This window comes from Astyanax mexicanus, chromosome 3 (assembly GCF_023375975.1).
Source record: "Astyanax mexicanus isolate ESR-SI-001 chromosome 3, AstMex3_surface, whole genome shotgun sequence".
Lineage (NCBI taxonomy): Eukaryota > Metazoa > Chordata > Actinopteri > Characiformes > Acestrorhamphidae > Astyanax > Astyanax mexicanus.
Window position 1 is genome coordinate 47,012,052 of NC_064410.1, and position 17,907 is coordinate 47,029,958.

The 17,907-nt window shown below is 39.1% G+C and overlaps 1 protein-coding gene across 7 annotated transcripts in view; it reads left to right on the forward strand.

The window, feature by feature from the left end:
* macf1a (microtubule actin crosslinking factor 1a) overlaps positions 1-17,907 on the forward strand; it is a 230,937-nt gene that overhangs the window by 65,732 nt on the left and 147,298 nt on the right. Inside the window, exon 1 of one of the 7 annotated variants that reach the window (XM_049475395.1) lies at positions 855-1,246. The exons of the other annotated variants lie outside the window; for them this stretch is intronic. Within the exon in view, the coding sequence (XP_049331352.1) occupies positions 1,192-1,246 (55 nt within the window). The 5' untranslated portion in view covers positions 855-1,191. Of the gene's footprint in view, positions 1-854; positions 1,247-17,907 lie in introns of those variants that run through there. 7 annotated transcript variants of the gene reach the window in all.

A 17,907-nucleotide genomic window follows, 5' to 3' on the forward strand; every position in this document is an offset into this window, starting at 1 on the left:
CTATGTAGAGAATACATTAAATTAAGAAACAGAGAAAAATATTCAATCAGAAGGTGTCCAAACTACTGTACCTGTAAACTATTAAATAGTGATACTGTGTTTTTAAGAATTAATGTACAAACCACACATTGCAATACTTTGGTATATCAGTAGTTTTTAACACCTCTATTTTAAAAACAAATATTTTTTTTCCCTGGTTAAACTGTTTTTCACTGTAATGTGTAACATCTTGCACATCTTGCACCATGGTGCAAGATGTTACACATTACAGTGAAAAACAGTTTAACCAGGGAAAAAAAAAATTGTTTTTAAGAATTAATGTACAAACCACACATTGCAATACTTTGGTATATCAGTAGTTTTTAACACCTCTATTTTAAAAACAAATATTTTTTTTCCCTGGTTAAAATGTTTTTCACTGTAATGTGTAACATCTTGCACCATCCTGTTGATTTTGTGGAATCAATAATAATAATAAATCACGTTTCCCTTTGTGGTGCAGCTGGTTTCTTTAAGTGTGATTTTTCGTAGAATGAGAGAGAAAGGGTGGTGGTGCTTGTGTGCTAACTTTAAGTGCTAAGTTAACAAATTTGAGTGATTGAGTGGAAAATTACTCATTTTTATTCACACGCAGAACTCTCACTCACTCACATAACAATCATTCACTCAATTGTAACACACACACACACACACACACACACACACACACACACAGAGCCTGAATCATGCAGAGGGAGTAAAGCACATGGTCTGGCTCTAGCAGTGACATCACCTGTCTTGTGGTCAAAGTACAGTTCCTGTATGCGGCTCAGAGCACACAGCTCTTTCAGAGTTACCAGGCTGCTGGCTGGTACACACACACCCTCACACACGCATTGTTGTTCGCTAGCCACCTTCTGCTACCGGCGCTAAGAGCAACAAGAAGAAGGGAAACTGGGAAGAGACAGATTTGGATTTCCATAATGACCACGGACCTCTGACCTCATGGATTACACAGAGCCTAAAGACCAACTAAGGCCTTGTTCTTTTTCCTACTCTATCTTACACTAGTTTAGCCTTTCTTACTGTGGAGACTTTAGTACTTTCAGATTTCCTCCTTTCCCCTTTCCCCTTCCTTTATTTCCCTCTTTCACTGTTCCTGTTTCCTTCCCATCCTTCATATTTCCGAGGTCTGTATGTGGCTGAGTTAAAATGAGCTCTGCAGCAGCGTACAGACAGTATCTTCAGGACCTCGAAGACAAAAAAGGTTGGTTCCATTCACCTTTTTCCAGTTGCCATATGGCTAATGACTCCCTTTCATGTTAGTTTCTTTTGTGCTTGTTCATCATGCTATAACCCTAGTTCAAATGGACTTGCTTCGACCCAATGTTTGCGCTTAGTGAGCCAGAGTTGTCTGATAAGAGCTGTGCGTTAGTGGTCAGTTGACGTCAATATCAGAACAAAGAGTCTTATATATATGTATACGTTTGAGTGGACATAGTAAAATTATTTCTCAGTGCTAAGAAATATGGATGCTTAAATAATAAATAGTCATGCTAGCTGGGCTAAGAAAGCCCAAGGAGGATGCCCTGTTGTTGCAGCTGTCAACTGTTGGCATAGCAGACCAAGGCCATGGTCGGCTCAGCTGTGTCACTATCATCCACCCCACCCCAACTCACCCTCCAGGTCCTTGAAGTTGCTTGTCTCAAGGCTACCAAGCTTAGACTGGTCATGGATACACAACACACCCCCCCCCCCCCAACTCCCTTTCCTCCGCTTACCACCCGATAAAAAACGTTTCCCAAGGGCGCTGTTTCAGAGAAAGAGAGAACGTATTTCTTCTGCAGCTCTGGGTCACTCATTATTGTTGGTCAATTGTGCACTGAACTACAATAAATAGGGTTTGGTGAGCTAATTGTTCGTGTGTGTGTGTGTGTGTATGTGTGTGTGTGTGTGTGTATTCATGGTCACTTGCTGTATAGCTACATAACCATTTAGACATATATACAGTACAATACAGCCCAAAGCAAGGCTAGGCAAGTCTAGGTGGTGAAGAGAAAAAGAGAGAGAGGCTGTTTCAGAAAGAATAGAAAGCATAGGGTGTGCAAAAGGTTCTTGGTGTGTCTGAGTTGAATGGTTCATGATTTGTTTAAAGGGAGTAACTTATCCTTATCTTCTCTTTCTTTCTCTTTGTGTGTGTGTCCGCATACACACGAGCCTTGTGAGAGTGTGAAGGCGCCTTTCTCTCCCTCACGCCCGCCGTGTGTCTTTAAGACCTCTATTCCAGCCATCTGTTTCAAACATGCCGGGTTGCGTCTGTGTACCAGCTCACTTTCTGCCCACCTTCTATTTTTCAGCTTGTTAATTGAAAATGGTGCGGCTTTTATTTCTGAGTTGTAATTCAATCCTGGCTGGATCATGGGGCAGACATTTGTTGAGGCTTGGAGTAGATGGCATCAGGCGTGTGTGCTGACCATATGGATCAGAAGTGGAGAAGAGGGGGCCTGTTGGCGGGGGAGTTTTTCCTACCCCACTAATATCCACACACTGGGCCTATTGTCCCAGGCCCAGCAGGTCAGTCACGGGCCAAGAATGAATGAAATGAAATGGCATAAAAGGTCAAACATAGCTTTTGAAAAATGGAATGATCAGATTACACTCTAGTCTGATTTACAGGTTTAATCGAGTTAGATTGCAGGTGGTCTTTGTGGCTTTACATATGGCTAATGTAATCTATGAGTGGTTTTAAGAGGTTGTGTCTCAGTGGTTTGTGTTGGAGTTTGTGATGGAGTTGTATTGCTTGTTCAGTCTATAATAGTAAATATTTCATGTCTCAGTTTCATAAGGTAATAGTGGTCTTGGTCTTCTGTGTCTTAATTGGGGAGTTTGTCACAGGGTTGTTTGGAAGTTTTGTGTTTTAGTGATCTTATTTGTGGAGTCTTAATATGTTGTGTCTCAATAGTGGGGTTTGTGACTGGGTTGTGTGACTAATGTAATCTATATTATTGGTTTTACTCTTTTCTGTGTTAATGGTGGAGTGTGTGATGATTATGCATGGCAGTGTGTCTCTCAAAGGTCTCAGTGTTGGAGCTTGTGACTGGGTAGAATGGCTAATTTAGTCTGTATTAGTGGCTTAATCTGTTTTGTGACTGGGTTTTATGACCGTGTTTGGGTGGGTAAGTCAGTTAATTTTCTAGGATAAAGTTACAGGTAGGTCCACCTGGCTGGTGTAAGGGGACAGATGGTAGGTGAAGGAGTAAGTGTTGGAGCATAAGCTTGGCTTAGGGACAGCAGGTATACTGTATGCATTATTACTCCTTTTTTGGTCTTTGTGTGCATGTTGCTTCCAGGAAATCTGCACTGCAGCTCGCAGCTTGACTGTCTGTACTGGCTCCCTTCGACACTATAATCCACTACTAACCCTGATTAGTTCAATCCCCCCCACATTGGCTCAGACATTTTTACACAAGCTTACCAACCTGCAGACAAAACCGACCTCCACTTTGCCACTAAACACACCTCATGGATGTAGGCTACACATGGGTCTTCTTTGCCAGCTCTTCTTTACTATCTTGTCCTCACAGGCAAGTTTCCAAGGCCTGTTTCTGTCATCAACCCTGTAACATACCATACCGCATACTTTCACCAAGATGCAGGCATGGCGTCCTTCTGAAACTAGGTTTGGAATTTGGCGGCCTTAGTGAGTGACTTCATATTGTGCTGTAAGTTTAAACGGTGACTATCAGCAGCAAGCTTTCGCTCACACCCACATCCACGCCCAACCAAACAGCTGCTAGAGGCTATCACCCTGCTCACCACCATTCTTCATCAGCAGAAGACATATGATGCTTTATGTGCTGCCATACTTTGTAAAGACATGCCATAAATGTTGTGCCATTTGTTTTTGCTTAGTCCCATATGAGGGTATGAAGCCTGAGTGTCTCAGTGCTGAGTCTGCAGCTGTAGCATTAGTCTGCAGTAAAGAAAACCAAGGGTTGGACCGAAGCAGCTGTCATTTGCAATCCAAAGTATCATTCTATCAAGGGTGGATGTCCTTCATGAATTCCCCTCACCCTGTCGAGGCCAGATGCAATCATTCAGAATGTACTCATAGATTATAATGACCTTAAGTCACTACTTTTATTAATTTAGAGATGATTTAAAACTGGAAATATGACAGAGTATTAATAAAATGACAGAGCTTCGATACTTTAAACATTGTTTAGAACCTCTTAGATGACTGTAAAAAAAGTTACAAAGTTACAAAAGACTCTGAATCATGTAATAATGTAACAGTGCTTTTTTTATTGCCATATATTATTGTACAGTACGATAAAATTCCTTTCTTCCCATATCCAAACTTGGAAAACTTGGGTCAGAGCACAGTTTCAGCCATACTGTTGCATCCTCGGAGCAGACAAGCCTAAAAGTGGCAGCTTATGTCATGCTAAAGAGACTGCTAAATATGTATTAGTATTTTGGAAGCCAGTCATCTTTCTGCAATAATTAGATGTCATATTTAGTCCCTACTTGACTTACTTTACGAGTAAAGTCAAGTTGAGGAGTGTAGGTACCATACTGTGGAAAGGTGCCATTGGTTGTCTTGGGCATCAGACCCACAACCCTGCAAGTATATCATCTTTCTCAATCAAAAATGTAGCTTTTTTTACTGCTCATCATGGCCCAGTCTGAGTGCGATGCCACAGGTAATGAGTGCCTGGCCCAAGGTCATAACCAGGAAAACCCAGTCAGTCCTGGGATTTGAACCCACAACCTTTCGGATTACTCTCTCACATCTCTTGCCACTAGACTGCAAGCAATGAAAAGCAGCTGCTGCATCCCATCTAACCTGAGGCTGAACAGTAACACATGGGTCTACAGTCCAAATTTAATTAGCTGAATTGAATTAAATGCTCACATACACCAACAAGAGTTTGTTAGCTTTGTGTAGCCACAAAGCAAAATATAACCCTAAATATGTTTTATTTTTTGACAGAGGAAAGATGAATGGGCCAGAGAACACAAGGTGTTGTGTATGGCAAGAAATTAGCTTATGAAATTAGGAGGCCTTTTTCTTCTGTGACAGATGTGCTGATGATCTACATAAATTACCCTGCTCGTAATGGAGATGTATGAGTGTGAAGAGACTTTACTTGATGTAAATGTTCTTCATATTCGCAAATCTCTCTTACACACGTTTAAATAAAAGACGTCGGGCTTACTTCAGGTAATGCGCTGCATTAAATACAGTTCATTGTGAAGTGGCCCTTTACTAATTTTTAATTTAAATACTCAACACTTTGCACACTTCTGTTACATTTAAAAAAAAATAATGATATCATTAATACATTTCGGATAAAACGTGCTACTAGTAGAACAGTGTCTGTCTAACAACACAATCAGATTAGCTGACTAACGTTGACCTTCAGCTCTACATACTGGCTCTGTTTGAGCTATAATATCACTTGTAATATAAAAATATCCCAATAAATGTGTTCAGAAACATTCAGTGGTTAGTGCTTTAGCAACTGGATGAACCCTGATCTAAGATTCTGATTGGTTCAGAGCTTGTCTCTCTCTACATTTCGATATCTTGGTGTCAGAGTAATGGGTGAGGAGGATTTGTTGTTTTATTAACTCTATTAAATAGCCACCATTGAGAATGGATTGATTCTACACTTACATTACATTACTTACAGTTTGTTTGACATGCCTGGTATAACAATTTTCACATGGAAAGTTAATGCGTAATGAGGAATAGGTACTCATCACCAGATTGGAGAGTTCCCACTGTAAAGCATTGTCTACTTATTACTAGATTTTTTTCCAAATCAGTGTGGTCTGTTCTGTTCTGGCCTGACCCTGGACCAGGCCAATCCAAGGTTGTATGTGAAGCACGCACCAGTTTAAAGAGCATGTATTCCCTACAGCACCAGAGACGGTCACTCTGGGTCACTTGCCTGATGTATTGACCTGCGCTATAGCTGACCCCTGCTAGTCCAGCCAGCATATTAAGTGCACCACGCTCCAGAGCTTCTCTCATTATGCAGTATTCCCTGTAAACATTTACAGCATATTCATCTATCACACATGCTTCTCTATTATAAAACCATGCTGTCATCCTGTGATCCCTGGCTGCTTCAAACGAGGGTCTGATAGAGAGCTGTGATGTCAGTGATTGGTGCCCAGAGAAACTGTCAGCTCTCATGTTTCTTCGACCTGATTATATCATCTGGTGCTGTAATGAGCCTTTGATATGTGCCCGGAACACATGGCCAAATTCTCACAGTGCCTATTCAAATTCAGTCAAATGACCATTCAGTGTTCATACTGGCTGATGTGGATCAAATGAGCCGTTCATGGTGTTTCAGTTTTGAGCTGTGAATAAGAGAACCTGAGAGAACTGGGGGAAGATTAAGGGGGTTTGGAAGCTGTGCTCTTCAGCATGTTTTTCAATGTTTATTTTCTTGTATGTACTCTTTGCACATGTCCTTAACCATCACAGGCCAGGCACACTGATCCTGTGGAGGGCAGTTATTGAACCTTCGTCCAGTATTAGGTTTGTCTATTATGATATACTGTAGCTAAGATAACAGCAGGGCAGATAGAAATACTGGCTTTAAGGCGGGAAGGGGGGATCTGAGAAGGAGGCCGAAACAGTGAATTTCAGTGTAAGTGAATGCTCCAGTGTTACAGTGCAGACAGGCAGATGTAGTGACGGAGATAAGAGTAGATGCCTGGGTATCTCCTCGGTGCCAGCAGGGTGTGGCTGACTCCGAAAAAGGGCACAAACAAGGCAAGACGCCCCAGATTCTACAGCTCTGTCGTGCCCCCTATGGACCCAGTCAGCAATGGCCTATATTCTGGGCTGTGTCACTCCAGTTACTGTAGAGTTCAGCTCAGGTTCGTTTTGAGGGAGATGCTTAAAGGAATAGTTCAGTGTTAAATCTACACAGTCTTTCTTCCCCTACTTCCTCATATAATTTATTGACCTTAATGTGTCTGGTGTCTGAACTTTTCTACTTTAGTTTTGCTTGTTTTATAAGGCTAAGGTTGCTAAAAAGTTGTAGAAAGTTGGCATCAGTTAGGATTAGCATTCTGCAAACTGTGTACCTAAATCAAATTACACGTCTCTTAAACAGTGTCAGCGTTTTAAGTAAACAAAGCCTTAGACCTTCAACAGTTTCTGAAATTGGATGCGAGTTGTGTCTACAGTTATATATACAGCTCTGGGAAAAAATAAGAGACCACTTAAAAATTAGTTTCTTTGATTGAAAATTGAAAACCTCTGGAATGTAATCAAGAGGAAGATGGATGATCACAAGCCATCAAACCAAACTGAACTGCTTGAACTTTTGCATCAAGAGTGGCATAAAGTTATCCAAAAGCAGTATGTAAGACTGGTGGAAGATAACATGCCAAGATGCATGAAAACTATGATTATAAACCAGGTTTATTCCACCAAATATTGATTCTGATCTCTTAAAACTTTATGAATATGAACTTGTTTTCTTTGCATTATTTAAGGTCTGAAAGCTCTGCATCTTTTTTTGCTATTTCAGCCATTTCTCATTTTCTACAAATAAATGCTCTAAGTTTTATTTAGGATTAGGGCGAAATGTTACCAGTAGTTTATAGAATAAAACAATAATGTTAGTTATTGTTCATTATTGTTCATTTCCCTGAAACAATAACTTTCCATTAAAATAGTAGCTTCTCCAAATGATGCTTTTTCCCTGTGGCAACAAGCTACTATTAGCCATTAGCCTATCACTTGCTAGCTTCTCCGGCTATAGCTTTCTGCATTACTGAATTGGGCTACTTTTCTGCAAACATGGATTGCAGCAGGATTTGGTGGTAAAGTGCATATTGAAAAAAGGTTGCTTTTTGTTATTTCTCAGTTGGAAGATGCTGGTCTTCTACAAGTGAAGCTTTCTAGGACTCAGAACATCACTTTACCTGAGCACTGTCTACACAAACAGTGTTAATATTAATATTAGCATTTAGCTTAGCACCTGCTATCTTTTGTGCTTAGTTTAGTATAACCAGGCTGCCCAAACCTCTGTGTGTTATTGTTATGAATATTAGAGGTAGATATATGTCCTCAGGGCTGAAATGTAAATGTTCTGTAGGTGTGAATAGGGTGGGGCATGACTGATTTGCATGGTGCTCTTTGTTTAGGCCTCTACCAGAGCGAGAGGATCTTAGTTAGCCAGTATTTTATTTTTCCTGTCAGTGCTGGTTTGTGGTCCTTCCTAGGTCTGAGTAAAGATACTAGGCTGTAGTTGTGATAATGTGCTTTCTCTGTAATGACAGAGCCGTTACAGCGTAATTATGGTCTGTGAAGTGCGGTGGGAAGATGTATTGTTTCAGCTGCATGCATGCATGTGCGTGTGTGTGTATGTGCATGTGCGTGTGTATGAGTGTTTCATGTGTGTGGGTGCCTGTTTCCTTGGTCCCCCAAACCTCACTCATCGTTATGGTGTAACTCTGGTCTCTTCCTGCTGACTCAAAATGGGCAGTGATGATGTCAGATGTCAAGTGCAGCTGTGACTCTTCACACAACCACATTTTTTTTTTTTAGCTTCATCTTTGTCACGCTATCACCTTCACCATATCTTGGAGCGATCTCTGTCTCAGTCTGTCATTTTCTTCGTCTGGGTTGGCTTTTTAAGGCTATTACGCTTCGTCTGTTCCAGACGGTTTTAGTGAGACTTTGCATTATGCACATTTTTATTCCTGTGGTTCTCTGCTCTCGAGTTCACAAGAATTCATCAGATTTCTTCTTTCATATTTCATTACAGTGTAACTTGGTTCAGCTGAATTCAGTTTCGCTCATATTACATTTGATCCATTTAATCTGATTTGAAGTGAAATGAGACGTCAGATGACCTGAAGGAGATCTTGTAATTGGCTTCAATACATGAAAATATTAAATATACTAAATAGAAGGTGGGCAATATGACTATTTAATTGTACTGTGATAAATGTTAGCGAACTGCAGACTATACTTTAATGAAAATATTGAGGGTATCATCAGTGCCTAAAAAAGCACTGACCAACTCCAAGATCCAAACTCCAAAACTGGTGTGTAATTTGTCCTGTTCAATTGAATGAAATGCAGAACATTGTAATAAAAAATACAATATTTAGTATATGATATTATTTAACTATAGGTTTTTAGAATCTGTCACCACTGATGCATTTTGTTTGCGAATCAAAGATATTTTGTGAAAATGTCTTACAGTATTATGATACAATATTTGTATTGTATTACCTACTTCTAAAAGCGATACATTTACAAAAATTTCCCATAACAGTGTAAATGGTAAGAAGACTGGATAAACACTCAATTTATAAATTATTAACTTTTGAAGACAAAATGTCACACTTCCTTAATGGCTGTCAGTCTCTTTTATCAGTCTTTGTTTGCATGGTTACAATATAAACAAGAGTTGCCTCTGAACGTAGTCATGCAGAAACCACAGGCTTCTGCAGTAATGACGGAATCACTAAGTTTTAGTATATTATTCAATTATAATATAATTGATGTAAATAGATTGTGTATTTCTTATAAGTTTTATGGAAAAAAACACATTCTGATATTTTTATTCATTTATTATGTTTTGATGTTGGTTGTTTTTTAATCATTCATTTCCTAAGCAATATATTTTGTGATAAGTATTTCCAACATGAGTATACTGTATGATCTCGGGACAGAAGTTCTCCTAAGTAAAGAATCACGCAGCTATGGGAAAATGTTGAGTTGGTAGTTAATGATATACCAGGTAAACATATTATGTATCAATCAATGGTAATTACAGAAGGTTTATGACAGGGAAAAACAGGTCTTTGACTAGGTTGTATCTGCTGTTTGTGGGTTTAGTGAACAGTGAGCAGCACTAATTACAAGTTATTATCTCTCTGTACAAAACAACACCACCTGTTCTGGAGGTTGATCTCTGCCTTTTATTCATTTCCTAATCAGAATCAAAGGAAAAGTGAAAGTATGCTGGGATTTTCTAAATGCCGCTGCCACTTCTGTGCTTCTAGTTTGTACAGTGTTATACAAATTCGTAATAAAGTTTAAGAGTGTGCACAGTAAACAAGCAGTGAACAAGTACAGTGAAATTCTTACTTTGTTAGTTTATATTTAATATATATATATATATTAAATTTTGTTTACTTGAAACTTGGAAAAAATATATATATTTTCCGTTCTTCCTATATTAAACTACACACAATTAAAACTAAAGATTAAGTTAACATTAGGTTGGCTTAAATAGGTTGCTTATTTACCTTTTACCATTTCTGGAGGTGAGAGAGCATGCAGTAGTTACATGTACAGTAATACAAATTCTTTGAGTGATACCAGATCAGATTTTTGTGTGAAGAATTGTGCAGCTTTCCCTAAAATTGTCCTAGTCCTAGTGTAGGTGATTGATTAGTCATGGCTGCCTCCTCTTTCTCTTGACATGTTTTTTTTTTTTTTTTAAACTTGGGGTTGATTTGCAAGTTCACTTTAATGTGTTCCTGCCTCAGTGGTGAGAGTAGTGGCCTGCTGACTTCCTGTTTGCTTCCTGGCCTCAGTGGAGCACTGGCCTCTAGGCTCCCTGCTCCGAGTGCCCCTCAGACTGCAGCGTGGGAAAGCCAGTGTACGCAGTTTGAAAGCTGGCCTCAGATTCGCTACAGTACATGCAGAACAGTACTGTCAAAGAAGCTCTGGTGTGTGTGTGTGTGTGTGTGTGCATGTGTGTGTGTGGTTGAGAGAGAGAGAAATCAGGGGAAGTGCTAAAAGGGGTGAACCAGTGTGAACATGTGTAGAATTGTATGTTGACTGAAGTCTTGTCTGTCTGTAATTCAGGCTGTTTAGAGGGTTGCAGTTTACAAACCGAGCCTCAGAAAGGTAACTTGTCCTGAGCCACTGTCTTTAGAAGGGAAGCTCAAACTTAACAAATGATGAAGCTAAATCCAGGAGAGTAAATGGGTATCAGTGCTAGGCTAAAAGCTACAGGCTCATTTATACTTGTGTGGAGTCAATTCAAGGCAAAATCTATAGTGCAGCCTGCACTATTGGCCTGTGCCACTGTGAGTATTTATATTTATATACTGTGCTCAGTGGACCATTCATTTCAATGACATAGGGTTCAGTGCAGAAGCAGAAACTAGCCTTAACACTAGCCAGCTAGCGATTACCGTATCTTCTTTCCATTGTCCAATTTCTCTAAAACAACTAGACTTTCTCCGCTGACCAAAAAACAGCAGTTAAACATTAGAATGGATCAGCATCTTATTTTTTTTTTTTACCGTTAAGACTGAAGAGAATCAAACCTAAAGGGATGAGCAGATGCTAGGCTAAAAGCTAATCCAGCTACAGTCCCATCAGCTTGCTGAAATTAGTGTTAAAGTGTGTGACAATTATTGACACTGCAGCGCTGTAAAAAAGACAATAAACACAAAGCTTATTCTCTGTTTAATGTAAGCGTTTTTTACACCTACGAGACTTACATTTCTACAATATGTACAATTAAAAATCTTCAACATATGCAGTCTTCTACACAGCGCCAAACCAATTCCACTCATGTTATAAAGCCCTTTTCTAAGAGCCCTGTATAGAACCCTTTTTTGTTTAGAGCAGACGAGTCCATGAAGGCAGCTTTATGTAGAGACTTGTTTACAGCCCCCTTTCATACATGCAATTTCAAACAATTACGTGTTCCCAACTTGCTTTTATCTTTACAAGACAAAAGGCTGAATGAACAATTGACACAAGTTCTACTTAAAAAAGAAAGCCAATTCTGCACATCATCTTCTGATATCAGCACTTAACAAGTGTTTATACTGCCTTCGGGTAGAAAATCCTAAGGGTGCACTTTTTACCAATAGTTGAAGACACTTTGATGAACATGAAGCTGAGTGCTAGAGAATTTTCCCATAATTGTATTAGATTTATTACGTTTACAAAGCCTTTTTTCCCCTCCTATTCATTTTGTCTCCAAACACTTGATGAACAGTTAAGGACTTCCATGGTCTTAACACCACCACAGTGGTTAAATAGTAATTGTGAAATTGGTTGAGCCACAGTCAAAACCATGCGTGTTTTTTCCCTTCATGACGCGTCTTTTGAGAAGCTTTGGCATTCACACTGCAATAATAATGTGGTCATGTGTTTCCACCTTTGTATGTGGTTTGAGTGAACAGATTAGTCGTATTGTATTCTGTTCACATCTGTACTTTGTGTTGGTCACTTATGATCAAACCTCCCAGAAAGCATATTAATACCATGTGTAAACTGTAGGGTTGGGACAGTATTACGATATTAAATGTGGTGTCAAATATCAATAATTTTATTTAAACATAGGCACTCTAAACTCTTTAAGATCCCCTCCCCCAAGGTTGCCTCACTTAAGTTACTGCTTTAGTACTCCTCATGGTGGAGCTGATCAAATGAATTGGGTAAACCTGCAGTGAAGAATATTGGTTGTGAAATTCTGTGAAACTGACACCAATAAATGCATAATTTCTGATATTTGCTCATTTAGGAATATTTTATCTTCTTTAATTACACAGATGCCGTGAAGTATTGTAGATAATTGTCTCCCACTATATAGATATCTTTGTTATCGTGGGCAACAAGTCATAATATCGTATTGTGAGAAGCTCTGATTCCCACCCTTAGTAAAAGGGGCCTATAAGGTAGCTCCTTACCAAGTTTGGTGGTGGTAAGACCCCTTAGAATTACCCAAACAGTGTTTCCACATGTATCCGATGACAGTCATGATCTCTCCTTTCATCTCTCATCTCTTCTCATCTACACCAGGTCCCTTTTTAATCTCCTCTTCCCACACTTGTGTGATCTTTATTTTTTTGAGTAAACATCACGGCTGCATGGTTTAATTTTGATGCTGACTGTGTGTGGCAGTAAAACTCTTTGAGTGCTCTTCTTCTTCTACTGCCTTCTACAATCTCCACTAGTCTACTTTGAGCTCTCACTTGTTCCCGTCTCCTGCACTTAGCCTGCCCACCTTCCATAATGCACTTCAAATGAGCTGAAGTCATCCAGGACCTGGTCCTTCTCGGACAGTCTTGGCTCACACGCTGGAACAGCTCATTAAAAAGGGATTACTGCTCCTTAACTAGCCTGAGTCAGGGCCGCTCGTTAGCACCGCGATTGATCATTTAATACATTAGTGTGGATAAAGTGGAGGGGAGGAGAGGGGGGTACTGTGCCTTCTTAACTTTTGTGACCTGCGAGACCACCTGTGCATGTTGGATTGTTGGTCCTGTTCATTTAGTGACAGTGCTGGTGGGAAACCGAATGGCTTAATCTGACTTGCATCAAATCAGGGTCTTAAAAATGTTCTAATGGAGTTACCCTTATACTGAGGAAAATGGAAACCTTTTTACTTGCTACTTCTGAAATATAAGTGCAGATAAGTAACAATGCAATGTATCATATGTTACTTTATTGCAGTATTGTGCTAATGTTATGTTGGAGCGTTAGGAATGTGCACAGATTTTGAATACTTGGTTAAACATTTAAGGCAGTGTTTGAACAATGAAATACGTCTTATGTCATTCGTTTTATTTCATCATGCAAAGACTGAGAAATATAAGAGATGGGAGAGAGAAAATATAAAGAGCTACCTAACAGCAGTCTAAAATGTGGCAGTGTTTTGTGATTTGGTTGTGAGTATGTATGTTAAGCTTTATTACACTGTTACTTTCAAAACACAAAGTGTGTACATGTGAACATCATGGTAAGACTAAAAAAGACTGATGGGTAGAACTGATGTAATGAACAGTGAAATTTTGCCAGCACCTTACGTATTTGCACATTATCTACTTAGGAAAAAAGATTGCGTCAGGAAACAATGTGTCCTTGTGAGCATCCGTCATTGTACATTTTAACTTCAGACTTAAGAAAAAGTTTAAAAATCTTCTTTTATCTTAAATTTAGAAGCGCAATTTTATTTTTTATTTTTAAAGTTTGAAAATATTTTCTAAACATTACAATAGGCTTTGTTTTTGACTAAACCTCTAAATTAGCAATATTAATGTGTATAGTGTAATCAATTTAATGGCTTAATTTATTTTAATTAGTGTCTGTTTATAGAATCTTTTAATTTTTGGTTCTTTTCATTTTTTTCTTGGTTCTCTTAATGCAGTCTTAATGCTTGGTGCTCTTAGCTTATCTACAGTGGAGGCCGCCTTCGTTACTTGCAACAGACAACTGATTTCTGTGCACTTTTAAAATGATAAAACATGCTTTCAGATATATTTCTATGTGTGCTCTATGTTTTTTGACCCAGTTCACACCAGTGCTCATCTAAAAAAATGTCACTTAAAATTTCACCTAAAAGGTTTTTTCTTTTATGCAATTAAAGGAACATCTCAGTATTGGGTGAAATGCAAGCCTCTCTAAATCAGTCTCTTTTTTTCACTTCACTGAACCTTGAACTGTTTGTTAGATTTTCCGTATTGCAAGTATTGATCTTTTTATTGCGTGTGTAACACTGTGTGTCTCCAAACAGCAAAGAGTTCTTCTAGCTCACGTACTACGTTCATATCTTACCTTCGGCATCAGTCCACCCTGTTGCCTGGAGGAGCCCCATCTCCCATATCTGACCTCCTGCTATTATTTTGCATTGAAAGTCTGCACTCTGAACCCGGGTCGTCAATAGCAAGGCAATAAACCGTATTGACATTTTGAGTGATTACGGTGAGCTCACTTTGTTAGAAGGTTGTTTGCGAAGCTTGTGGGAGGGGCCTATCATACAGGCTTTGTGCCCACTGGTTTGGGGTCCTTTTTACTGGCTTGAGGGGAAACGATGGCCTCTGAGGAGGTCTAGGTCAAGTGGCCGAGGCCAAGCCAGGGTCTAATTGCCGGGTTGCTTGGGTGATGACAACAGCTGGAGGAAAATGGTGACTGTGGTTATAGGAAGCACTCTTTTGTGTAGTGTGTATTTGTGTAGCCTTCCTTACATTCCTCCTCTTGTTGTTGTCCACTTTCTCTTCTTCTGTCTCTGCCCTTTCCCATCCCTTGACCTCTTCCTAAATTTGTCTCTCTCACGACCCCGTTCCCCTCCCTCTCTGTCATTAACCTGTGATTGAGGAAGGCTGTGGATAGCCTGGGCCTGAAGCTGAAAGAGAGGCTGGCACCTCCTCCTCTGTGGAGGTACCATGGTAAATCTTGCTTTGTCTCTGATTGCTGCTGTACACAGTGGCTGCTTCTCTGCCACCCCATTGAATGCCTCCCTTACCTCATTGCAGAGTTATTGCTCTAGTAAAGTGCCTCAATAAATTGCCCAGTTTAAATCTTCTCAGATTTGGAACCAGTTCCAGAGGCTAAAGCCGTCATCGCCTGTGACGCAACTGTGGTGTCAGTGGCTGCACAAACATACACACACCAACACACCCACCCGCACACAGCCAACTTTCTCACCATTATCGTCCTTCAGCTCATGCCAAGAGGACCTTTAAGACTATCCTTGTGCTGACAGTTGTGAATGAGCTCTGATAATGGACCAGGTGACGTTTGTTTGGGTTTAGCCTTTCACTTCTCCTGGATCTGGAAGCTGCCCAGTTTGACTCATTTCGTACCAGCATCGCCCAACTGCAATAAACAAGAATACAGGGATTTCCTTGCTTTTTTGGGAGTTAAAGCTGGCAAACAGTCTCAGAATGATTTCTTATGGAATGAGAGTGATTTCCAGAGCATTTCCTCAACTGTATTTGCAACATAAAAATAACAGTTTTCAGTTTTTTTTCTTATCATTGTCTGGGAATATTCTAACACTCAATATTTTGTTCTCAAAACATTAAGCAAATGTTCCATTTTGGTTGCATTAGTATGTTCACTCAATATTAATCTGTTCAGTTTACTTTCCATTCCAAAAATGAAACAATGTTTTATAACATCGCCTCAACCGTCTCTTTTAGCAACAGCATTTTGTGTTTTGGGAAAGTTGTCTTGAAATGTTCTGAGGACATTCCAAATATGTTCTCAGACTGTTCCAATAATATATTTCATTTTGGTTGCAAGAATGTTGCATTGTTCCCAAAACATTTTTGTAATGGGGAAAGTTCTAAAAGGATCACCTCAAACTGTATTTGTGTGAACTACACATTCAACTGCAGTCTAGTTGTCTTTAGTTCCTAGTACACCTTTCTTGTTATTTTGTGCCATATCAGATTTACTTGCAATAACAACTTGATGTTTTTTTGGAATATTTTGAGAACCTTTAAAATGTTTCTCTAACATTCCAATTTAGTTTCTGGAACATTTGCATTGAAAAAACATGAATGTCCAGTTTTCTTAATGTGACAGGAACGCTCAAAGAATTTAACTTTAACCTTATTTTTTAACCACATTTTTATTGGATAGTGCCAGAAATATTCAAATTAATGTTTTCACAACATTCAGAGATGTTACACTGCAGTGTTATTTTCCTTAACATTCCCTGAATGATTTTCTTAAGTTATGTGAACATTATTTTCACCTTTTTTTGTAACAATATAACATACCTAGAAAACTGTCTCAAACATTTACACTTTTCAAAACCTTAGTAACATTTGTGGGTACATTCCCTGTTAGCTGCATTGACATTTTTGTAGTTCTCAGACGTGTCCTGATTGTTAGGAGGCTCCTCTGTTTTGACCTTTAACAGCCCTTGATATACAGCCTTCCACCACAGTTCCCAGAGCCTGGAGTGAAATAGCAGAACAAAAGCAGTATTTAGTGTAAATAAATCCCTTTCTATTGCATGTATGAGTGTGTGTGTGTGTGTGTGTGTGTGTGCGCCCACAATCTACATTTTTTATGTATATTGATGTAGAGAGTTCTCTGTGACTTTGTTTGACCTGTAAACATCCTGCCGTCAGACAGTTTGAGAGCAGAGGGAGATGTAGGTCCTCTACTGGCAGAATTAGCACACACTGTTTTAGCAGTGGTCTGTTTCTGATGTGGATGGGAGGGTGTGTGTGTGTGTGTGTGTGTGTGTTTCAGACTGACTAGTGTCTGGGATGCAGTTTGTTCCATGTGTGGTATCCTCAGCTCAACCCCTGTGTGAAGTCAATCTGCAGCTCAGTGTGCTGTAATCTCCTAATGGCACCTGTGGGCATGTTCATGCAAGGGTTCAGCATAGTCCATTCACCTTATAAAAACAAACACACACACACTCAGTCAGTCAGTCACTCATTTGCAATCAGTCTGTCAGCAGCAGAGCTACTCCAGCCTCCCCTGAGCTGCCTGTCTGTTCACCCAGACACATCAAATGAATACAGAGCTAATAGAGACTACTGTGTTAGCATGTGGCTAGTGCAGTGTGTTAGCGAGGGGACTAACATATTAGTGTGTAGCTAAAGTGTTTGTACTACTTGTACTTTTGTATACTGGCAAATTCTCTAATTAGGTATATATTTAGCAAGCACATCATCATTGTTATGCAAAAATCATGTGACTTATTATTTTTTATTTTTTTTGTATCATTTTAATCTCGAAGTTCTTTTTTTACATTTTTAATCATAATTTAATGATAATGAATCAATATAAATGCTCTATAATGACTTGCATTTAAATATGTTGTTTTGTTAATCATTTTCTTATTTAATGCCCTTTTGGAGAGAGATTATCTTCAACAATAATTTGTATTAAAATACATGAAATTTGGGCAACAGCATATTGTATTTAAATCATTTCTCTTTTTAACCAAAGTGTTACCATTTGAAAGAACATTAAATAACACTTGTACTAATAATATATACAACTCTGAAAAAAAATAAGAGACCAAATAAAAATTATGAGTTTCTTTGATTTTACCAAATTGAAAACCTCTGGAAAATAATCAAGACGAAGATGGATGATCACAAGCCATCAAACCAAGCTAAACTGCTTAAAATTTTGCACCAGGAGTGACATATAGTTAT